The sequence below is a fragment of the Tenrec ecaudatus genome, chromosome 16 (assembly GCF_050624435.1).
Source record: "Tenrec ecaudatus isolate mTenEca1 chromosome 16, mTenEca1.hap1, whole genome shotgun sequence".
Taxonomy (NCBI): domain Eukaryota; kingdom Metazoa; phylum Chordata; class Mammalia; order Afrosoricida; family Tenrecidae; genus Tenrec; species Tenrec ecaudatus.
The window spans coordinates 97,490,786-97,515,131 of NC_134545.1; the positions used below are offsets into that span (position 1 = coordinate 97,490,786).

General features: G+C 48.7%; 1 protein-coding gene across 1 annotated transcript in view; it reads right to left on the reverse strand.

Annotated features, from left to right (window-relative positions):
- NRAP (nebulin related anchoring protein) overlaps positions 1–24,346 on the reverse strand; it is a 75,555-nt gene that overhangs the window by 36,657 nt on the left and 14,552 nt on the right. The window contains exons 10-22 of the mRNA XM_075533669.1: positions 23,436–23,540; positions 22,591–22,707; positions 19,190–19,215; positions 18,589–18,667; positions 17,282–17,389; positions 16,226–16,330; positions 12,003–12,101; positions 10,474–10,578; positions 7,727–7,834; positions 7,377–7,478; positions 5,416–5,613; positions 4,772–4,876; positions 193–291 (exon numbers count right to left, since the gene is read on the reverse strand). Coding sequence (XP_075389784.1) covers positions 193–291; positions 4,772–4,876; positions 5,416–5,613; positions 7,377–7,478; positions 7,727–7,834; positions 10,474–10,578; positions 12,003–12,101; positions 16,226–16,330; positions 17,282–17,389; positions 18,589–18,667; positions 19,190–19,215; positions 22,591–22,707; positions 23,436–23,540 — 1,356 coding nt within the window. The remainder of the gene's footprint in view (positions 1–192; positions 292–4,771; positions 4,877–5,415; positions 5,614–7,376; positions 7,479–7,726; positions 7,835–10,473; positions 10,579–12,002; positions 12,102–16,225; positions 16,331–17,281; positions 17,390–18,588; positions 18,668–19,189; positions 19,216–22,590; positions 22,708–23,435; positions 23,541–24,346) is intronic.

A 24,346-nucleotide genomic window follows, 5' to 3' on the forward strand; every position in this document is an offset into this window, starting at 1 on the left:
ATGGGGGAGGGGGGCTGGGGCTGCCAGTTCCCAGAGACCACCTGGAAGTCTAGAGAAAGCCGTGTCCAGCCTGTTTAAAGAGAAGGTTGTCTGGTTCCTTCATCATGCTTGGGTTCCACCTGCTGTTTTCTGCAGAAGCTCCCAGAGCCGTGACACAGCAGCTGGGCGGAGAAAGGGCAGCGCAGGACTCACCTCGCTCTGTAGCCCCTGGCTCTTCTTGGCATGCTCCAGGTGGGCGCTGTCGGCCACGCTGGTGAACTTCAGCTCATCAACTTTCTGCCTGTAGCCTTTCTGTGTCCAAAGAAAAAGGACCCTCTGCATAAGGATGGGGCTGCCTCATTCCCCACCCAACCCCTAAGCACACAGGTACCCTTACACACACACACACACACACACACACACACACACACACTTTCTGCGGCCCAAGTATGCCAGCGCGGGGCTGTGCCAGCCGATCCTGCAGCCCAAACAGGGCAGTGCAACCCAAGACCGCCTCCCCTGACCAGCCTATTTCAGTCACTTCTCCTCCATGGGGGCTTCAGTGTTCTGTCTCAGTATACACTGTATTTCATTGTGTGCCCCAGATGGGTCCTTTTCCTGACTCTAGATCTGACATGGAGTCTGAGGGAAGTGCGGTGAGGGAGAACACACTTGGGCTGTACAATCGCGAAGACCTAACGATGGAATGCCACCTCCGCCTCTCTCCAGCTTCTCCTTGGCTAGGTCACTCACTAGACCCCAGGTCTTGATTCAGGTGCCCCATGGGGGCCACGGGCCTCGGGGAAAGAGCAGAGCTTCCAATGCCATGCTTTCCACGGGAGCCGGGCCCTGGTGATCCACTGGTTCAGCGCACCTCTGCTTACTGAGAGGTCTGTGGGTTGAACCCACCAGCTGTGCCACCGGAGGAACAGTGACAGCCCAGGAAAACCTGTGGGGCAGTTGGACCCCGTCCTCCCGGGTGACCGTACATCCGCACACAGCCACCACCGGGGCGCAGAGTAAGGACGTCCGCAGCACCGTGACCGACGGGGCTGTGATGACTGAGGCAACACTCGGGGTTAGGGGTGGGGTTTAGCGTCGAAACTCAACCTCACAGATCCCTGAGGCCATGTCCTCAGGTGCCCTTATCTCACAGCTGGAGACGATGGACAGAATTTCACACAGGCTAATTCTGTCCCGGCAGGGACGTCTTGTCCTTTCTAGAGATGCGTTCTCCTGTTTTTTTCCACTGGTGTTGCCAAAGACTCTGGGGAAAGCCACCAAGGAGGACAGCTTGTTGAAGCAAAAGCTTCTCAGGGTAGGGGGGTCAGAGAAGAGCTCACAGCGTGATTCTGACAGCCATCGACTGCTCCCGGCTACCAGTGACTGAGCCAAAAACAATAACAGCCGCTGCTGGGGGCACTGGACACTCCAAATGTCTTCCCTTTAGATAAAAAAAACATTCTAGGGAAAATATTCCAAAGATGCTTCCAATGTCCCATCCTAGCTCTACCATGTCCAACGGAAAAACATCCTCAGCACATACTGGAAGAGAGCCAGGTTGCCCTCCGTGGTTGGCAGTCCCCAGGAATCTCAGACCCTGCATCGCTAAAGTCAAAATACCTGCTCAGAAGCCCAGAATCCACCCTGTACTGGGCACCACAGATATTAAAAAAGGAGGGGGGCGGCAAAGAATTCCCCAAGGAACTTAAAAATGAGGAGGTAGCTGTGGAGTAAGGAATTTGGTCTTTGTCTTGGTTCCTGAGAGATAACCTCTAGAACAGGGGTTCTCAACCTTCCTCACGTCACGAACCTTTCATACAGTTCCTCATGTTGTGGTGACCCCCAACCATAAAATTATTTTTGTTGCTACTTCATCACTGTAATTTTGCTACTGTTATGAATTGGGCAACCCTGTGAAAGGGTCATTCGACCCCCAAAGGGGTCATGACCCACAGGTTGAGAACCGCTGCTCTAGAACATTGAACTCCCAACCAAGGTCTTGGAGAAGACACTAGTCTACAGGACAAGCCACAGCCTCTTCTGCCCTGAGACCAGAAGAACTAGATGGTGCCTGAGTTCCACTACAAACCATTCTGATCAGGGCCATAATAGATGAATCACAAGAGAATGGGAGAAAATTTCAGGAAAAAAAATTAATTCTTAAGAACTCCAGACTTCCTAGACCACCTGAGACCTGGAGGCCTCCCTGAGACCATCAGCCTGAGCCACTCCTTAAACCTTGAACTAGAACTCTCCTCTGAGGTCACCTCTCAATCAAAGTAAGAAGCTGATGCACAAAACAAAGTGTTGTCGGTGCTGTCGGTGAGTATAGGACGCCAGGACGTCAACAATGACTCTAAAGCAAAGAGGAGAAGATAAGGGACCGGGAACTAGAGCTGGCAACGGAGCAACCAGAAGACAATGAAACCGAATATTGACACCTTGTGGGAAACGTAACTAGAGTCACTGAACGGTTCGTGCCACACTGGCCAATGGGAAACAACTTTGCTTTGCTAACTTTGACAGAGAGCATGCCCAAATATGATCGCAAAAACAAAATAAAAAACAATTCAATGTGTCCACAAAGGCTGAAGTATCTCTGACAAGGACCCCGGATCACATGTAAGGGGTTTTGATTCTTGTTGGGTGAGGGGCGGCCGTGTCAGAAAGACCCACTGAGTACTGTCAGTTGGCTTCGGGAGAGCAAAGCAAGATGCAATCGATGCCGTCTATTTAAGGAGGCCCGAGCAAGGCTGTGGACCGGGATGCGCCATGAGCTTCCTGGTGGTGACAGACGGCAGTGCATGTGGAAGGGTAGCTCATTCTGTTTGGGACATGGACACCTCTCCTTATGTATCAGTTCATGTATGTCCTGTTGCTGTAATAAAACGGGAACGGCTCCCCCAGGGCTTCCTATACATTCTATTTGTCTTCCAAGAGAATGATCCAACCCAAGGAAGCAGTAGGATCCGAGAGATCAGAAATGCGGGCATCTGGGCGTATGGCTGGCAGCCCGCACGGATAGAGGAACTCGTAGCCGGCCACTCAGAAGTGTGGATGGTATGTGGCCAGCAGAGCCTGAGTAGCCTGGAGGATGTGTGGGCGCTGGCCTGAGTCCCAGTGGTTGAAGTCAGAGGAGGGGGTTCTGCCTGTGCTGCTACCAGAGGTGGGAGAGAAGCGAGCAGAACCAAGGACGACTTGTTTGGATTTGGACTACGTAGCAGAGAATACGATAGAGACTGGCAGACGTTTGGCTGGCAGATCACCTGCTTGCGTTCCCTCTCACACCTACAGACTGAAGCGGCCCTACCTAGCCCCCAGAAAGCTGGGGTGCTGGTGGTTTCTGTTGAACCACTCCGACTTCAGATGGTCTCAGAGAATCTAGCTCAGGATCCACCAGGGCCATTCTCTTTTCTCAGACTCCCTTAACCATACACTCTAGCCCTAAATACAGCTGAAGAAGCAGGTGGTGCAGAACTACGAACGAATTCTAGAATGTGCTTTGGGCATGCAGAAGGGCCCAGTGGACTCAGAGACACTGGGTACAGATCCCAATTCTGCGGCTTACCCGTTGGTGCCTGGACACTAAGTCTCATCCTCCTCGTGTGAACAACGGGGGTCTTAGAAAACAAATAGCCCCAGCCACCAGGCTGTTGGGAGGAGTCAAGAGCAGGGCATGTGTGACACACACACGAGTCAACAGATGACAGCACTGATTATATGATCACTGCCTGTCACTAAGGGGCATGATGGCTATTATCCTTTGCGAGAGAGATGCTGGCTCAGCCTTCCTGGCCTCAGGACAAGCATCCCCTCTGAAGACAGTAAACGGAGTCCCTGCGTGAAAACTATGTCTGAACAAAATGACCTTCAAGTTCTCTCCTGCCTACCATCCAGTCCAGCTTCATAAAGCTCCAGTGTCGAGCTGGAGGGAACCTTAAAGATTCCTCCAACCAACCTTCTGGTTATGTAGGGGGGGGTAGAGGGGGAGGGACAGCACAGTTCAGTGACTTTGACCCAAGTCATCAGGGAGTCTGGGGCATAGCCACAAGGAGAATGCTGACTTCCAAATATTGAACTCTCCGAGTCAAGACTCGCTCAAGAGGCTAAGTCTCCCCAGGTGTGAGTTGACGAGACAGGAAACCAGCAGCCAACAATTCCAACTCATGACAAACTCGTGGGTGCCAAGGTAGAACTGGGCTCCAATGGGTTCTCACTGGGAGATCACCAGGCCTTTCTTCCAAGGCACCTCTGGGTGAACTCACTTCTCTAAAACTTTGAGTTAGCAGACAAGGGCACCCAGAGATGCCTACTGAATATTGGTGTTGTGTGTCACCCAGTGGATTCCAACTCCTATTGGCCTCCTATGAGGCTGGAATTGCCCCCATGGGGTTCCTGAGGGTGTACTACTTAGGCAAGCAAGTCACTAGATCTTTTTCCCCTGGAGCGGCTGGGTGGCTTCAAACAACTAACCTTTCTGGTACCAACTGAGAGTTTAAGCATTGTGCTGCTGAACTATGGATTACAAACCTTCAAGTTAAATTATTCATTAGATGGAGCTTGTTCCTAAAATAGTCTTACAGTGACCACCCCAGGTCATTGTGAGGGTGTCTGTTACAAGCTAGTGAACTAGGGGGTGAGCTAGAGGTATAAAATGGAAAAGTCCTCTTGTCTGAATCCTACTCAGAATAAGCCAGCATGGAGGGGGTGAGGGGACCATAGGAAAAGATCGCACTGGTGACTCGGGAGCTGAGAAGACCCTGGGACCAGGTGCTTAGGCTCAGGTTACCTCGCTGACCAGCTGACCAGCCTTCTTGGCTTGCTCCAGATTGAGACTCCCCTCGGTCAGCCACCCGACTCCCTTCATCCATGCCAGGTCGGCCTTGTACTGCAGCTGCAAGAGAAAGGGCCACAAGTTCTAACCAGGCACCTAGGTGCAGACAGAGCAGAGTTTAGGAAAGAATTAGGAAAACCCTGCCCCACTCTTCCCTTGTCCTCCTAAGTGCCTCGTCTCCTGGTCTTTTCTGGTCTGTCTGGACCTAGCAGGTACTCACATTCTATCTTAGTACTGAAAACTTCCTGAAAATAGAGCATCTCGTACCTTTATCACCAAGGGTCTTCTTGGCTCACCTGCTAATTTCCCAACATTACTTACTATGGTCACATCTGTTTCCTCTGGACCCCCTATTACAAACACATCTTGATTTTCCCAACAGCGCTGAGCCCCAACTCCTCCCAATCCATCCTCCCTGGGCCAAGAACACCTCCAGCTATTCTTCCCAGACTTTTTAAAGAGTGCCAATGGCTCCTAAAGGTAGTCTCCAGCCTCCCCGCTGAGAGTTATGTAATAGACTCCCACGTAAGCTCAATGCGTTTTGAACGTATTACTGCATGCAGGTATAGGAGGTGCCCAGCCTTGGCGGGCGGGCCCACCTCACTCTGGAGCCCGTAGGCTTTCTTGGCCCAGCTGGTCTTCATGTCTTCAGGCAGCACCGTGAACTTGTGCAGTTTCTTCCTGTAGTCCAGGTCGCTGGCAAGAGCCTGAGCCTTCTTGGCATGCCTGATGTTCACCATGTCCATGGGCAGGTGAAAGTGGGTCTTACTCTCCTCAAAGCCTTTCTTGTACTCAACCTTGAGTGTACAAAAACAAGGCCCAGGTTTGACCACCTGCTCTTGCAGAGGTGTTGGGGAAAACATGGGAAAGATTTCCAGACTTTGGTGAAGAACTGGCAGTGTGGATAAGACTGCACAACGGTCAGAGAGGCAGGACCTGTAAGACAACAAGGGCCCGCAGCTTCCCACCCCCTTGTCTCAAGCAGAAAGGCCTCTCCCGAACCCTACTGTGTGAACTGCAACAGCACTCTAGCCATGGCTCCCGGAAAAGCTTGGGAGGCAGAGTAATAATCTTGGCCTCCAGAGCCAAACTAATCTGAGTTCAAACCTGGACCAGTCCTTTCCTGACGGGTGAATCCTGGGACGTTATGTCTTCCCTCTAAGTGCTTGCTTTCCTCAGAGAACTGTCGTAATAAGTAGATGAAACCGCTGCTGAGCGTGGTTAATACAGAGGCTCGTACAGAACAAGCACTTGATACACATAAGCCAGGGAGATAATGTTGATTAAGATGGTGGCGATGGCGGTGGTGGTAATTGGGGTGGGGATGATGGTGCTGGTGGTGACGATACTGGCAATGATGAGGGTGGCCGTAACTGTGGTGTGGTCCCAGGGAAAGGTTGTGTGCTATTGTAGAAGGAGGGTAGGGTCCTAAGGCAGAGTACTGAGGTCTAATTCTCTATCCTTCCATCACTATGGCTGACTACCATATGACCTTGGACACAGCACAATCTTTCTGACCTCAGGGGCTCCAAGGGCAAATCTGAAACACCTCTGTATTCTCCGCCTAAACTTAAGCTAAACGCTCCATATCGCTTCATGCTTTATGGCCATGCATGCCTTAGGACCTGTTCTGTCGGCACTTTCAATATAGAATCCCAGATGCAGTTGTCTGATTCTATTCAAGACCTGGCTGCTAAGGACTCATCAGGCAACTATATTCAACAGCACCGTCACAACAGAGCATGCCTCCTCTCTCTCTCTCTCTCTCTCTCTCTCTCTCTCTCTCTCTCTCTCTCTCTCTCTCTCTATCTCTCTCTCTCTCACACACACACACACACACACACAGCCCTCACCACCACCCCTACCACCCTCCCACCCCACCACCTCCTCCCTGAGTCCTAGGTAGAAACCCTACACTCGTGTGGTCATTTTTCCTATTCAACATTGGCTGGGAAAGTTGGTTCGAAACTAGCTCTCTCCTTTCTAGCAGAACTCTCTTCTCCAAAGATTTAGGGGAAGCAACATCCAAGCCATGGGACAAAGTTAGCCTCCAGCCACTAGAGCGATTTACAAGCAGCTTCACGCGGATTGACTGGACCCTGCACTGCCTGCTTTTCGTTGAGGAGTCTGAATGCCTCTCAGACTGGTGACCAGGGGATCCACTCAAGACACTGCCACAATAATCACGGGATGATTGTCAGCAACCCTGCCGTGTACAGTCGAGCTAGGGAAGAATCTGTAATGTGTTGTTCATTCTTCTAGCCCCACTATCTTACCCATAATCCTTAGCCAGTCAACGTGTATGATGAAATGAGCCAATAGAGTCGGATACTTTTGTCTCTTGCTCAGTAGATACTGGTCAACCTCAGGACCACACGCCTCATCAGCTTTAACAGAAAGGCTAGGCTTTGGGAAAAATAGACACTGGAAAAGCTGCTCATCTGATCCAGGAAAGGGAGAGGCTTCCGATGGCTGAAAGTGCCCAGCGAGGTAGGCCGAGGGAAAACTCTTAAGGCAACACAACTTTCCATCAAAGGCGGGGAAGGAGAGATGCATTTACCTCGCTGCTCATCTTGGCAACCTGCAGGGAGTGCAGAAGCCTAGAGTCTGTGGTCCCCATGGCTCTGCCTTTTGTTTTCTCGTACTCTTCTTTGTATTTAATCTGGAGAGAGAGAAGAAAGTCTACTGTGAGTGGGAGAGAAACGGCACCGTCTACGGGGCTCTGGTTTGAACAAGTACAAAGGGAATGATGGGAAAAGACACCTCCCCACCTTCCATGAATCCCAACGAAGATTAAAGTGGCCTGATGGTTACAACGCTAACAGTCATTGTTATTTTTTTCTGCAGGACCACTGACGTGTTATGGGCACCGTTGCTGATGCATTTCCAAGTTAATGAGAGAAAACTTACATTGCTGGCAAGCTCCCCCGAGGCTTTGGCACCCAGCAGAGACATGGCATCCAGCTTCATCTCAAAGCCTTTCCCCTTGGTCTTCTCCCAGCCTTCTTTGTACTTCACCTGACAAACAGAAGCACAGGTGAGCCAGAGTCGCTATCCATTTCCTTGCCAAAAGTCGAAGAGGATATTCTTTTTTTTTTTTTAAGAAAAAGCAAAGTCTCTTCATCTGTTTGCAGAACATAATCTTGGCTGCGGTTATCAAATAATAATAGTAATTATCAGCCCAGCTAACTGAGTGCTTGGTGGTGGGACCCAGCAGGGAGGTGGTGATGGGATCAGGCAAAGACAAGAGTCACGTGTTCCTCCGAGCTCAGAGATAAAAACCTAATCATGGGATCACGGACAAATCACTTCTCCTCTTTAGGCCTCAATGTACACCCCCGCCCCCATAAAGTGACTAGCAGATCATCTGCCTAACGTGAGAGTGCATTGCGTCCAGAATAGGAAAGCAGACTCTAAAGTGATAAGTGGAACACAGTCCTAAGGTACGGCTATCCCTGTGGAAAACCATGGAAAACCAAAGGCACAAACCAGTTGCTCTTGAGCCAATTCTGACTTCTGGTCATCCCAGAGGCTTCAGGGTAGAGCTGTGCTCCATGGTGTTTGCATGGCCAGGGCCTTTTGAGAGCTTCTCTCAACATCTCTTGGTGGAGATGAACTGCCAACCTTCTGGCTGTCCCTGCACTACCCAGGGGTCCCTGGTAATAAAGACTACCATTTATTGGCTCCTTCCCAGGAGCCTTGTGCCCATTAATCGTAACTCTATGCATTAAGCCTGAGAGACTAAGAGACCTTAAAGAGCTCACCCAGGGCGCCAGAAGTAACAACTGTCAGTGTTGACACGGAACCCAGGTCCAACCGAAACCAAAGCCCATGCTATTAACTGTGTCTTCACAATACCACCTGAGAGGGGTGATGCTCACCTGTGTACTACCTGCTGTCACAGATCTAGCATGTGTTGTTGTGAGGCGCCGATGCTCACGGTGGCCCTGTGTACAACAGAATGAAGCACGGCCAGGCCCTGCGCCAGGTTCGCAATTGTGCTGATGCATGAGCCCACGGGTGCAGCCACTGTGGCAATGCATTGTCGAGGGACTTCCTCTTTTTCACTGCTCCCCCACTTTAAGGGGCAGGGATGCTATTCTCCAGAGACTGGTCTCCCCTGGCAACACATGCGAAGGACACGAGTACTCATTGTCTCCAATGCGTATTCCGGCTGTACTTCTTCCAAGGCAGATTTGTTTGTTCTTTTGACAGTCCCTGGTGTTTGTAGTATTCTTCACCAGCAACATAATCCAAACGCATAGCTTCCTCTTTGGTCTTCCTCATTCAAAGTTTCTCTTTCACAGGGGAACGAGGCAATTGAAAATACCATCACTTGGGTCAGGCACACCTTTGTCCTCAAAGTAACATCCTTGCTTTTCAACAAAGAGGTCTTACGCAACAGATTTATCCAGTGCCATGCGTCCTTTGATCTCTTGCCTGCTGCTTCTATGAGCTCTGATTGTGGATCCAAGCAAGATAAAATCCTTGACAACTTCAATGTTTTCCCCATTTATCCTGATGTTACCGACTGGTCCAGTAGTGACATTTTTGGTTTTCTTTACATTGATTGTAATCCACACTGAAGGCTTCGATCCTTGACCTTCGTCAGCAAGTCCTTCAAGTCCTCCTCACTTTCAGCGAGCAAAGTTGTGTCATCTGCATACCGCAGGCGATCAGTAATCCTTTCTCCAATCCTGATACTACATTCGTGATCATATAGTCCCGCTTCTCTGAAAATTTGCTCGGCATACATATTGAATCAGTAGCGTGAGAGGATACAACCCTGACACAATAATAGTTGGCAGTTCTGTAATGCTCCATGTAGTAGTTACGCTGCACCAGATTTGGCCTTTACGCCTTCTAGTTTATAACCCGATGTGATCACCCTCCATTTCAACGTGATACCAATTTCCGCATAATGACCTTGTCTTTGGAGCCTAAGCATGTTGATAAGTGAGGAGTGGGTGTAATTCAATATGCCCAGTGCCTCGCCCAACATCCAGCACAGGAGTAGAACCCATAACTCATTGCCATCAAGTTGACTCTGACTCAGCACCTCCACTGTACGACTGAGTTACTTTTTCCCCAACACTATAATCTCTATGAGTACAGGTCCCCAGACTTTTGTCCCCTGGAACCACAGAGGGTCCCAACCATCAGCCTTCTGCTAGCAGTGGGACACTGAACCACAATGCCACCAGAGCAAAGGGCAGGAATTCAAAACAATGTTGGCTCCTTTTGTTCTTCTCCTTGGCCTACAAATCCCACTGAGAATGAGCAGCCAACGCACACGCCTTTTGTGGGTCCAGGAAGAGGCTGGTAATTAAGGTCAATGTTTTCCATACTTACATGTGTTACCCACAGCCAAGCACAGGCCAGAAGTCACCAGGATAATGGTATGCGTGTGTGAGTGTGAGTGTGTGTGTGTGTGTGTGTGTGTGTGTGTGTGTGTGTTCATGCTTTAGCTGCTATAATCAATGTTCCTCCGGGGAAGTACAGAAACGGTGGAATCCACATGTGCAGTCTGATGAGTACTTTGGTGACCGTCTCTCGTGGCTGGAACACTTCTCACTTATCAGGCTAGCCAAGGCGCTTATTTTTTTCCACATCTGTGCATAACCCTGCCACGGGTTCTCACCGGGCTGTGTCCTCACCTCACTAAACAGGTCAGCGTTGCTTTTGGCCTTTACCATCTGAGGTACATCCTGCGGGAGTGTGTAATTCAGCTTGTTTCTCTCATAGTCGGCGCGGTAGTTTACCTGTTGGAGTAGAAATACGTCATGAGTGAATGGCGGGGCTGGGGAGGTGGATGGGCAGGAGGGAAACCTCCAGAAAGCACCCCCCCTCCTTTCCTGAGATGGCGTTTCTAGATTTCCGAATGACACTTGGTGTTTTATCAATGTTGTGAATCAACCAATCGAATGTGTCATATGAAAAGCAAAACAGCCCAACGGCATTCTGAACACTGTGAGTTTGCAAAAGCAACCAACAAGTCTCCGTAGCGAGCTCTCTAACTCGCCTGACTCATACTGAGGGTGGTCCGGGCAAACTCTGAAAACTTGCCACAATACTAAACGTCTCCCTATATGCAGACTAGGTGCTCACAGTAACTCCCTGATGACTGACTATCCTGGGGGAGCCATCTTAAATGAAGCACACCCACAGGACAGCCACACGAAGTTTCGGTTACCTGTGGTAGAATACTATGGAAATGGAAAATGGCAGGCTTCACAGTGTGATGGATGAAACCCGTGTCAGTGAATTGTATGTATAACAAATGTTGACTTGGTAAATTATATTTATATGCACAATGAAACTATTTAAAAACCCTTATCCATTCATTTTAAAGAGAGAGTCACTGAGATAGTGTGTGATTTCTGATTAAAGAATACAGCATCCTTTGAGAAGCAGTCTTGTCCAAAAATTATAGCCTAGTCAACTCTAAACACCCCATGGCTACTGCAAAGGCAGAAGCCAGAGGGATGCCAGCAAAGCACTCTGGGATGCAATTGGCAAAACTCAGGCAGTGGCCAACTGGACCAGACAAACAACCCAGTTTCCTCAACAAGTAATTGAAAGGAAGCCACAACGTGGCATTTGCTTGGATCCCGACTCAAAAATACTTCCAACAAATCATACCATTAGGAGACCATTGACCTTCCGCATTACGAGACAACTGGGCATTGGTGATCACAGGAACGGTTTTTCAGTTTTAGGTGTGATATGTTAAAAAGTGTCAACGTATGGGTCATTTCTTATCATCTTTTAGGGATTCAGACAGAAATATTTATAGATGAAATGATGCAATTCCTGGCATTTCTTCAAAAATAAAATGACAATACAAGTGCATAGGCCTATGGCTAGAGCAAGGGGGTTGATCGTTGTTGAAGCTGCATGGTAGATACACGGGGATTTGTTTTGCTGTGATTTCCATTTCTGAATATATTTGAAGTTCTCCATAATAAAATGCTCTTAAGGAGGAGGAGTTATTTCATGTGTGCAAGTATGTATGTGTGCATATATATGTGTGTGTATGTGTGTATATGCATATATATGTATGTATGTGTGTATATCACATAGACCACCATTAATGAAAGTCAAATCGTTGGGGACCCAGTTGCCCAGGAGCCAAAAGGCAACCACAAGACAACCCGACACGGTTGGGCAGGGGCAGGTAACTTACACGGCTCAGCTGTTGGGCGTTGATTTTGGCCTGAACGAGCTGAGGAGTGCTGCTCACAGAGCTGTACTTCAGCTTGTCGATGCTTTGCCTGTAGTTGACCTGGGCAAAAAGAGACACAAAAAGGTCTCACTTACTCCTTTCGCTCAGATGTGCTTAGCTCCCTAGATGCACCGAATGGCGATTCTCAAACTGACTAGGAAAGAAATCAAAGATTCAGATTGGATTCCAATCAATGTCCCAAGCCCACAGACAGAAAAGCTGAACACTGAGGAGCCGAGTGATGGGAACAGACAGCTGATAATAAGGGTCAGTCGGATGACCAATAAGCATATGCAAAGACCCTTGTCCACATCGTCAATCAGAGGAATGGACATAAAGGCCACCATGATATACTCTTCCACACTCACAAAAACATTGACAGTATCTAAATGTTAGTTAGGGGCTTTCCGGCCACAGAAACTCCCAGGACATTATCGTTAAAAGTGCAAATTGGTACAGTAGCCACTTTGGAAAACCGCTTAGCATCTGGTACACACGCGTGTCCTATGCCTCGGCAATCCTCTGCCAAATGAAATAGATGTGCAAGGAAAACTGGAAGAATGGAGCAGAAAACTCATTCTGATGCGCTTGACAATGCTGCCAAATTGAGCATCACCCAGATGTCGATCGACAGCACAATAGGAAAAGAAAGCATGGTATACAGTGGGATCGACAGCACAATAGAAAAAGAAATCATGGTATACAGTGGGATCGACAGCACAATAGAAAAAGAAATCATGGTATACAGTGGGATACGACATAGAAGTAAAAATGGGAGACTAACTACATGGGGGGAAAAGATGAATTTTATGAACAGTGCTGAAAGAAAGAAGTGAGATATGTGAGTAGACATATGAAATGGTTACATTTATAGAAAGAACAAAGATTCCACAAAACCAAACCGCCTGGCTCAGGGAGGCATCGTTAGGTGGCAAACCTACAGAAAGGAGCAGAGATGGCTTCCCTAACGCTCCGTAGAGTGGTAATCTTTGTGTACAGCGATGAGGTTGGGATGTGGATAAGGTAGAGAAATCCCGTTGGTGAGTAGCTTAAACAAGCAGACATCTATTTTGTCTCTGTTTAGTAGTCTCAGAGTGGGAATCAGGGGCCTGGTTCTGGAGGAAGGCTTCATCTCACTGGGTCAGCGCCAGAGGAAGGTTCTTTTCTCTGAGGTTCTGCTTCCTGGGTTCTTGGAGGTTTTTGTGTCTCAGCCTATAACTTACTCCATGTCTCTTGCTAGCTTCCGTTCTACTCTTTTATAGCTCAGAAGAAATTGAGATATGATCTCAATCCTCTGCTACTCCAGAACAAACCCCTGCTGCCAAGTCCACTGGGACTCACGTGGCCCAAGCAGACCAAGCAGAGCTGCTGCATGGCGCTCCCAAGGCCACCACACACTCCTCCCTCGGAGCTGCCAGCGCACCTTCAAAGTCCAAGCTGGAATTCAAGTCCCAGCAGCCTGCCTCTCAAGACCGCTTTTCAGCTCTACATTCTCAGCCCAATTCAACCGAAGGTAGTCCTTGTTCTCCCCAAACTGCCACTTGCTATTTCATTACGTGACTAAGGGGCTCCCAACAGCCAGAGCCTGCATTGTTTGTACAGGAGAAGACATCCTGGGTGCAAACAAATCATTTACACTTTAGCTTCCAGAAGAGAACCATCCAGAAGAGAAAAAAAGAGTGCTCCTGACACTGGGGTCCAGGGCTCTTCATTAAACGTGGGGATAAAGAACAATATCACTTTGGCTTGAGAGAAGCTTTTGCATGTTCTGAGTTTTGGACGTGGGGGTCTGTCGGGAAAAGTAGGAACTTAAAGTCACTTCAATGTCAACTATTAATGAGATTAGAATGTAGTGGTTTCTTAATGCGTGTATTCAGAGGGATAATCGTTACCTCAAAAAAAAGAGTCTCTCGGCATTCAGAAATATGCTAAATTTAATGTGAGGGAAAGTGTATTTTTAAAAGGCATGTTCCTGCCCGATAATTACACGTTAAGTCTGCTGTGCGGTGCAATTACATCTCTCTGCAGGACATCATTAACAATCCCCATGATTAAGCAAATCAATGGCACATCACAAATGCTTGGCCCTTGCTTCAACCTACATCCTGACGGGCCTCTTTCCTGAGAACAGAGACTTGTTTTAATGCTATTAGTATTTCTACCACCCATCTGAAGGGACTGCTTCCCAAGTAGGGACCCATGCTTGCTCACTCAATGGCATAGTCCTTTGCCCACCAGACGGAAAGAGGAAGCACAGATGTTCCTGTAAATAGATTCTGAGAACTTCGTGAATACCAGCGTCTCAGGACTATATGCGCAGCCTGGGTCTGGCCCAAGCACTGCCAGCCTCGAGCCTACTTCTAATTCCTGTTAATATTTACATTTGGCATTTGGTCGGGTTTAATTCTTACCTCTGACTTCCCCAGGGCATGGGTATTTACTGGTTTGATTCACAGTCTCATGTAAACAAGTCATATTATCAAGGAAATCCGGACATGTAGGAATCTATCCCAACTTGGCTGTGCTGCTGGGCATAGATCACCGAATTCTACCGCAAATGCACACACTTACACTCAGAGGAGGTGCTCTGGAGCCCAGGGTCCCAGGGAATGGAGACCAGGAAGAAAGTCAGTAGGTTAGGCAGTGGTCAAGTCTGATCTTGGGTCACTGCAAGTGGGATGGGTTGATTACCTCACTTAATGTTGCTGGGAAATGGGAAACCGTGTAGGCTACTTTCCACCCTCCGGCTAAGCTGCCTGCTTGCCACCCCTTCCCACCCTCACTCCGGCTCTTCACTGCCTAGCACACTGGCATGGACACTGGCAAAACCCAGCTGAATCCCAAATTGCTCCTGCTCTCGGGGGCCTTACCACGTGGCCAAAGGGAGAAATTGGAAGGCCCATCTGTCAGCAGCAAAAGCCCAAGTCAATTGCAAAAAAAACACCCGTCATCATCAGATATTTTGTTGAATTGGGTACGAAATGATGTAGGAGACAACCCTTCCTGATGCAGAGGTGTGACGTCATGCCGTGCTAAATTACCCCAAGCATGTTTTAAAATAGAGGATGGCTTTTGTCCCCTTTCCTTGTCCTTTCTGTAGTTTCTCAATTTTTTCACAATTTCCTTGCAGCCAGATTTTTGTGACCCAAAAATTATCCACTTAATTAATTGAATCAGTTTTGTTTGGGACACCTAAACTATAATTAAATATCATCACTGCTGTGATCATTAAAGACACATACACTTAGTCCAGACCGGGGGGGGGGGGGGGGGCGGGGGGAGGGGGGGAATTGAGTCAGCATTACCACCTGCTCTCAATTGAATGCCCTTTTACGCTACTCCCTTAAATCCTCACATTGAAACACTGGGCTTCAAGGTCACCATTGTGGACACAGCTCCAGTTAGGGCAAGGCTCCATTCTGAGTGGGAAAGCACCCAACAATATCAGTAGTAAGTCCTTCCACTTGCCACAAGCATATCAGAGGACCCAGCGAACAAGGTAGGTGCCGGCTGACTTATTAATGGTGAACAATTTCACATTTTCCTAGCACATCAAAGATTCTGCTTCTAAGTTTGGCTTAGAGAAACTTCTAAGTCTCTCTCCAAAATTCATAGCGCACAGCCTCTGTCCAAGTTTGCAGCTCCTGACAGGGATGGCATAACTCAGTAAGCAAGGTAAGCACAGGCTTACTTGTGCTTACTAGTCTGCAGGGAGCGATTTTACAGGGGAGTCCCAGTGGGAAGTAAGCACACTGTGATCACTCAGTAGTGAGCTCACTTTGACCTGTGCTCACTTAGTAGTCTGTAGTGGACAATTTGATAAAACCCATGTGAAATTATTCACTACAGATTATTAAGTAAGCACAAGTAAGACTGTGCTTGACCACAGGCCAAAGATAAAAGAAAAAAAAAGAACAGCTATTGTTGCTATGTAACAATGCTTTTCAACATGTCCAGCAGATGGGGCCCACCACACTCCGAAGAGTGAAAATATTTTGAAAATGAAAATCAGAGTTGTCCTAAACATCTCGGAGTGTGGACTCCCAAGTCAAAGAGTTCTTTCCTCAGTCCGTTCCATCACCTACACGTTGCTACATCTTCTTCCCTGTTTTTGTTGCTGAAGGACGACTTAGGAGGGCAGTGAAAGGGAATCAAGCAGAAATTGCTAACGAAAGCGGGCTTACGTCCTTCAAGGGAGCCAGTTTCACGGTGGTTTGATAAGAAGGCGTAAGAGTGGCTGGATAGTTGTAGTCAACGATGTCGTGTTTATAATCCGCCTTATAGGCGATCTGAAACACAAGAAAAAACAAGTGACACTTGCCCCGTACACACAAGTCCTACACTTTCTTTTACTTTGCTTGAATGTGGTCAGGAAGAGCTTAAAAATGACTACAAACAAAATTAATTCTGTTTCATCACCTCCAAAGAAAATTGACTTGTGTTCACACTTTTATCTTGACTTAATTTCAAGTCTTCCCCTTCATTCATCCCAAATGGACTTAACTCTCATTGGGAGCGCATTTACTTCATCTTTCAACTCCTCACTGGTTTTCTCATAAGGGGCACTGACACACAGGTCCACAACGGAAGAGTGTGTTGACTCATCACAAGAACATAAATGCCCAGAGTCTCCAAAGCATTTCGCCCCTGACCCCACCCCCCTTCCACCACCACGGAAAGGCCAAATTTCAGATTCTCCAATAGAGGAAAATTGGCGTTTCTATGTGTTAATAATAAAATCTGTTTCGTTGAAGTATTTTTTACTTTGAAATCCTACAAATCAGATTGGCCAAACCAAAGCCAGGTTACACAGAGAGACACGGCCTCGATCTGTTTCGGCCACCACCTTGAACACTGCCTGGCCACAATAGGTCTTCAGGGAATGCCATGATGGAATAGATGGATGGATGGACCACACCAACCAACTCCAAATCCATCACAAGCGCATTGCAAGCTTTAAGAACTTCAACTAAGAATCAGGTGTACGTGTTTCTCCTGGACTCTCAGAAGTGGAAATAGATAGTTTACTCTTTTGAAAGAGGCTGCCCTTGCTTCTATCGCCAGGCATTTTGAAACTCATACGAGTCAGGCTTCACAATGTAGAACATTGATTTCGAAAAGGAGTGTGGGCAGTGGGGTGAGGGCGGGGGTGGGAGGCAATTAAAAATGTATTGGCTGGATTGTTCCTACCCCCCTCCTGCATCCCAACTGTCCTCAGGACTTGGAACAAAAGAACTCACGTTGCTCGCCAGACTTCCAACCTTCATAGCGTGGAGAGTCCGTCTGTCCATACCAACTCCTTCATAGTGGCCTCTCACGTGGTTCTCATAGTTTTCTTTATATTTGTTCTGCATGAAACACAAAACGTTCAACCGAAGCATTCGCTTCCCAACTAGTTGGCGATAAATTGTCCTCCTTAATGTCCAAAATCTATATAGGAATGGTCCAACAGAATCTCTTAAAGGAGTTAGGGTATCACTGTGTTAAACATAGAAGGCGAAACTACCTTCTGAATTTCTTTTTCTAAGAAAAACCATTTAAATGTTAAGGGAGCCCAAGAAGCTAGAGGGAGATGAGAATGCAAGCATGCGAGAAAAAGATGGGGTCTGATGAGCAAAAATGGAGCAGAACAGACTCAACAGACCCTCAGCGTGAGGGTCCTCTACAAGCCAAGGACCCAAGGGGCACCCAGGCTGCCTACAAAGAAGGAACTGACATGGAACGGACATGTCCTCTACAAAGTTAGAGAACATCAATTGTTGTTCATTTAAGTCCCCCAAGTGTGGTGTTTGGGTCACAGCTTCACTAGGAACTAAGACATGATCTAAGGGAAGACTTTTCCAATGAAGCAGTGAAATCCACTGCCCTAAAAGATCATTGGGTTTGGGGCGGAAGAGACCATTTAAACAATAAACTACTATTGCTATACATCAAACACTATCCGACTTGTCGCAGCTAATCTTCATAAGCCCTCTCCAAGGAGAGCGGAACTGTTATCAACACTATTTTACATAGGAGGCGATAGGGCTTAGACAGCTTAACCAACTTGCCAAAGCCAGCCAGCTGGCTAATGGCAGAGCCAAGTCTGTCAGCTCCAAAGCAGATGCACTAAACCACCATGCTTGTATGAAATAAATTGCCCGCCGAGCCTTATAGTGAGCCTGATAATGCACGACTGTGATGCACTGCTAAGCAGATGTAAAATCATACAATTAGGTACAGGATATACCCTCAGACCCTCTCTGTAAATCCTCACATTGTCCAGTTTTACTCAAGCATATATGCTGTCCATATGGGTGCAGCGATGCAGACATACAAGATGCAACAAGACCGCGCTACCTGTGACCCTGTGAGCTCCTGGTCAGGCATGGAGGGGGAGACGTTGGGGAATGAGATCAAAGGTAGCACTCTGGGCCATCTCACACCAGGCCCATGACACATCATGCGTCCCTGAGATGCACAAGCACATTCCCATAGACGGTCTCTTAGGAGACCTAGCATCTGTGCCCCAAAAATGCCCCAACCAGGCTCAGAGGGAACCACTCACATCGCTGGTGACTTGTGAGATCTTGCTCACACTCCTGAATTGAGGTGTCTCACAGTAGTTTATCCTGTGTCCTCGAGTGCTTTCCAAAACACCAGAAGCACAAGAGGTCCACACCCAAGCCACTCCAAGACTGGACAAGGACGTTTTAAGAAAACTCACGCCCAGATTTTGAAATGGCAGCCAGAGGAGACTGCAAGCAACCCCCGGCGAGTTTCATTTGTAATACTAAGCTATCCGGTCTGTGGTGCCTGTTAGAAACATGTCTTCCTCCCTTTCTAGAGTGTGTGCTGTCAGATTCATACATCTCAAAGGAGTTGAGAAAGTTTGCTTTAGGCTTCCGAATGGTGGTTGCTCTTGGGGGAGTGGCCATGTCTGAGGAAAGGATGGGGGTGGAGTGTCTGCTGTTCCGATCACATCCTGTGGCTGATTCGCTTGTGAAAATTCCTCTCTCAGTACGTGGCTGATGTGCGCACTTCTCTGTATGTGGTTTTTGTTTCCAAGCACAAGCAGGTACTTCATAAAAACCCCAAACAGGAGCTCCCTCCTGGTGACTCCGGGGGCCAGAGAAAAGGATGCTCAGTGGCTGATTTTTCTAACATGCATTGCCAGGTCTTTCTGCCAAGGCACCTCTGAGTGAATGCAGACCTCTGACCTTTCTATCAGCATCAGAGTGCAGTAACCATCTGCACTGAACCAAGCCAAGTGCACTACCACCCAGTGGCTTCTGACTCTTGGCAGCCCCAGATAGAGTCTCCAAAACTGTACATCTTTGCTGGGGGGCAAGCACCTCTCCTCTCCCCCGCTGAGCAGCACCTTTCTCCCTCAGGGTGTCAAGTGCCAACCTTGTTGTTAGCACCAAGGCCTAACCTGCAATGCCACCTGGGATCTTTATTTGCATCGTGGAAAAAACAAAAGCACAACTTGCTGCCAGGGAGTCAATTCCGACTCATAGAGACCCTTTCTGAGATTGTAACTCTTGACGGGAGTAGAAAGGCCTGGCTTTCTCCTGCTGTTTGCATCACAAGTCATCCTAAGTTGATGACCTTTTGTGACCTCTCTTGCTAGCTGACATTACCCTACAACCACAGAGTGTAAAGGAGGATAAGAAATGAGGTCGCTCACACATGCAAAGAGTGTGTTCTAATTTAGAACACGTTGGCTCCCCGGGCTCCCCTGGGTGGCTGGATGAAGATGTGAGGCTCTCGTTATTAAATAGACTCCAAGTCATCGCAGGTAATTGGAGAAGGCACCAGAAGGCCAATTACCATTAATAGAGGGATAACTCATTTGTCTTACTCAATCCACAGAGGGGCAATGGTAAAGTGAAGAGTCCCCTTTGGCCACTTACCAATGGAAATACAACGTGATTTGTTATCCTCACTCATCAAATACATGTGGGAATATGCCTTTTGAAGTCTGCAGAATTTATTACATGTGCATGATACGGTGAACAAAGGAAAGCCCCACACGAAACTGTATCGGCCGTTGAATTCTAATTCTGTAATACGGTTTTAGATTCAGACATTCATTTATACCATAGATGAAAATTTAACATTGGTTAACTGTGAACGTTTCAGGGGCAGGTTGCTATCGATCTGTGTCTGGTCCCAGGGCACGTCTCTACTATGCAGGATGAGACACTTCACTTGCCCACGTGTGTGACAACGAGAGGGCTTGAAGGTCCCCACAGGCCTGTGAGTCTAAAGCAAGGGTCAGCCACCTTTGTCTCTGACTGTCCCGATAGTAAATCTTTTTTACTTTGTGAACTCACACGGTGGCCTCGGCTCAGCTCTGTCTCAGTGGAAGCAGCCACCCAAGCCCAACTCACAGCCATAGAGTTGATGGTGGCCCATAGCCACCCTAGAGGACAGGGTAGAACTGCCCCCCCTCCCCCGGTGAGCTTCCAAGACTGTAACTCTTCACGGGGACAGAAAGCCCTAGTCTTTCTCCCCAAAAGCTGGCTGGTGGTTTCAAATGCTGACCTTGTGGTTAGCACCCCACTACTTAAGCACTACACCACTGAAAAGTCATAGATGGTATGACCACAATTGGATGGGGCTGCATCCCCGTCAGACTTTGTCTCCAGACAGGCTGTGGGCCTGATCAGGCCTTTGGGTCAGACTTTGTCAACCCCTATTCTAGAGCATCAAGATCATCTGGAGTTTACAAAGCAGATGCCAGGCCACCGCATCCACCTGTGACCTCAAACAATTTGAGGCTCCTGCTGAGACTCAGGAAGATGTCACTCCTGGCAAGTCCAAATTAAAGGACCATGAGTAAGGTAAATGTTTGGGGCAAAAGACTGACTTTTAGAGGTTAGCAGAGGAAAAAAATATTTTAGCATACGGGCATATTTACTTCTGAGCTGTAAGCAATGTAGGCGAATCCTTTTAATACTCCTGATTCTTCCCATGGCAAGCAGCGGCCAACTCAGAGGTCTGCCTAGTCCTGATAGCGAATCCAAATGATCTTTATTAAATCTGAGCCATGACTCTGCGCAATGACTCTGTCGTTGGGTGCTATTTCACCAATTCCCACTCACAGAAACCTTATAAGACTGTGTAGACCTGTCCCAAATGCTGGGCAGACAAAACAAACACACTCTCTGGCCGCCAGTGCAGGAGCCCTGGTGGCATAGTGGGCACACACTGGGCTGCTAACCTCAAGGTCAGTAGTTCAGAACCACCAGGTGCTCAGGGGAGAAAGATGAGGCTTTCTACTCCCATAAGGAGTCACGGTTTGGGAAACCCACAGGGGCAGCTGTCCCCTGTGCTACAGGATGACGCTGGGTGGGAAGAGACTCCACAGCAGTGAGTTTGGCTTTGCTTTTGATAGTCACTCCGGTCTCTAAGGTGGGAGGAACTGCCACGGCCGGCAGCCAGAGCCTTTCAGCAGGCTGACTATGACCATCTGAGAAGGACCGCAATCTCACTCTTGAAACGCTCTTGACTTTGATTTGTCACCTTTTCACAATTGCATTGTCATTGTACTTCGATCCACCATCAAACCCACAGAAGCAGCAGTCAAGAAATCAAACGGCATATTGCATTGGGCGACTGCTGAAAAAGGCCTCTCTAACGTGTTGAAAAGCGAAGAGGTCACTGAGAGGACTCAGATATGCCCGACCCAAGCCAGGCTTTGTTCAAGCGCTTCGTGTGCACGAGGAAGCCAGACCACACACATGAAACCCAGTGAAGAATGGATCCCGCTGAATTGTGGCGTTGGAAAATAAAATGGCACGTACCACGGACTACCGGGAGGCAAACAAATCTGCCTGGAAGAACAGCTGGAATAGTCCTTGGATGAGAGAAGTGAGACTTTGTCTCAGGTACCGCAGCTGTGACGTCAGCGTGGAAACGTCACGGGAAAGAGGCAGGGTCCCTCAACAAGATGGATTGACACTGAAACTGTAGCAAGGGGCTCCGACACAGAGGTATGGCCACGGGACAGTGTTTTGTCCTGCTGGACACGGGTTCACTATGAGTTGGAGCTGATTCCAGAGTACCGAACAACAACTATATATTGCCATAAATAAAAGTTGAGCCATCCATGATTTTGGCAACTGTATTAGAGGATCCCTAGTGATACCATGGTGAAGCATTGGGCTGCAAAATGTAAGGTCAGCGGTTCAAAACCACCAGTGGCCCTGAGAGAGAAAGACGGGACTTTCTACTCCTGTAAAGAGTTACAGTCTCAGAAACGCACGGGGCAATTCTGCCCTATCCTATTGGGTCACTAGAAGTCGGCATTGACTCCTTGGCAGTGAGAGACAGCTACTGCCTGACGCATGTGTCTGTCCACAGCCCAAAAAGGTTCTGGAAGGAACTTTTGGACGGTCACAGAAAGAGTGAATTTTATTTAATTCTATCTCTATTATTGAATGCATTTGATGGGGTGTCATTCTCCAGCCCATGTACACAGAGCACGTGCAGTGGTGTACTGCTAAGCAGAGTATGTTTCTGTTTGGCCACCTCGGCGGTGTGGCCACCCACCACCACGCACCTCGCTCACAAGCTTGTTCACACTCTGGGCGCGCTGCAGAGCCAAGTTGTCCTGCGCTGGGAGGGAGTGGAAGTGTGCGGCCCCTCTCATCTTGTTGAAGTCCTGCCTGTACTTGATCTGGAAGAAACACACAAAGGGCCTGCGTCGCTGTCTTCTTGCCCTGTGAGGAAAGGGGACTCCCAAGGCACCCCACTTCCAACGTCAGCCTCGGCTTCTGGACTGTTCCGGTGGAAACTCTTGCATATGAAAGGCTGACAGATCCTTTCTCCACTTTACACTCTTCTGCATGAAAAGCCAGACCGGGAGGGAAGCCCCAGGGGAATCTGCAGCCCTGAGTTTCTACCACGCCCTCCTCCAGCCTGCCCATGAGGACAGACGGTCGGTGGGCTGTCCGTGCCACTCTGTGGCGAGGCGGGGCTGAGCTGGCCCGCGGCTAGTCACCGCAGGGGAAGCAGAAGGCAAAGACCTGACTCAGATGCCTGGACCCGCGGGCTTACTTGTGCTGACTTGCTAATCGAGAGTGAACACTTCCACGTGTTTTGCATCACATCAAAGCTCTGTTTCTAGCTATTTCTCTCTGCCTCACTGCCACCGCTCACAGAAGCAAAGCCTTTTCAAACGTCTCATCTCCAACCGGGATGGAGAACCCGGTCACAAGGCCAGCAGGGGTCTACAGGTGCTCACTTCCTAATCCGCAGTGAGCTTCTTCACGTGTTTCCACCACACTAAGCACACGGGAGCCCACGCTTCCCTTGCTTACTGGTTAAGCTGCCCAGGCACAGCCTTCGCTCCGTCTCTCTGCTCCGCTGACCTGGGGGGGAGGGGGGGGCTGGGGCTGTACTTACGTCGCTCACGAGCTCGTGGGCTTTCTTGGCATTCTGATAGGCTGGCGTTATCATGGCCGGGAAGCTGCCCTTTCCCCGGGGTCCTTCCCACTCTTCTGAGTAGCCCTGCAGGGTCCAGCAACAACGGTGGTCAGGCATGCCCACCCCCGGCTGAGTGGGGTATCAGCCATGATTTCTCACCCTGGCCCTGTTCCTGTTGGACATTTCAGTGGTTACTACAGGGCAGTGAAGATGGCAGACCCTGGAGTCACGGCCACTCAACAGTCAGTACCGGGTTACGTGTTGGGCTGTTAACCACAAGGTCTGTAGTTCAAAACTACCAGTTACTCCGTAGGAGAAAGATGAGGCTTTCTATTCCTATAAACAGTGACAGTGTTGGAAACCCACTGGGCCAGTTCTACACTGTCCTCTAGGGTTGGGATGAGTCAGCATAAACTCCATAGCAGGGCGTTTCTTTTTTCCTGCTGTTGCTATAAACATGGTTGTTTCTACAACATAAATTAAGTCACTCAGCCAGCTTCCCAGGGTCCCCAGGGAGAACAGTTAATGTACTTGGTTTTTAGCTGAACAGTTGGGGGTTCAAGACCACTTCTGGGTGCCTCAGAAGAAATGCCTGGAGATCTACTTCTGAAAATCCATCCCCTGAAAGCCCTGTGGAACAGACTTCTGCTCAGACACCTGTGGGGTCTCCATGTGTCTGAGTGAACCTGATAGCAGCGGAGTTTACAGGAGCCCTGGCAGCCCTGAGGTCAAGCCCTGGGCTAGTCACTGAAAGAAAGGTCAGCCATTTGAATCCACCAACCACTCTGCAGGTGTCAGCAGGTAGCTTCTGCCAAGACATCTCCGCCTTGGAGACGCTTTGCAGCAATTCTGCTCAGTCCTAGGCAGCCGGCATGCACCAAAATGGACTC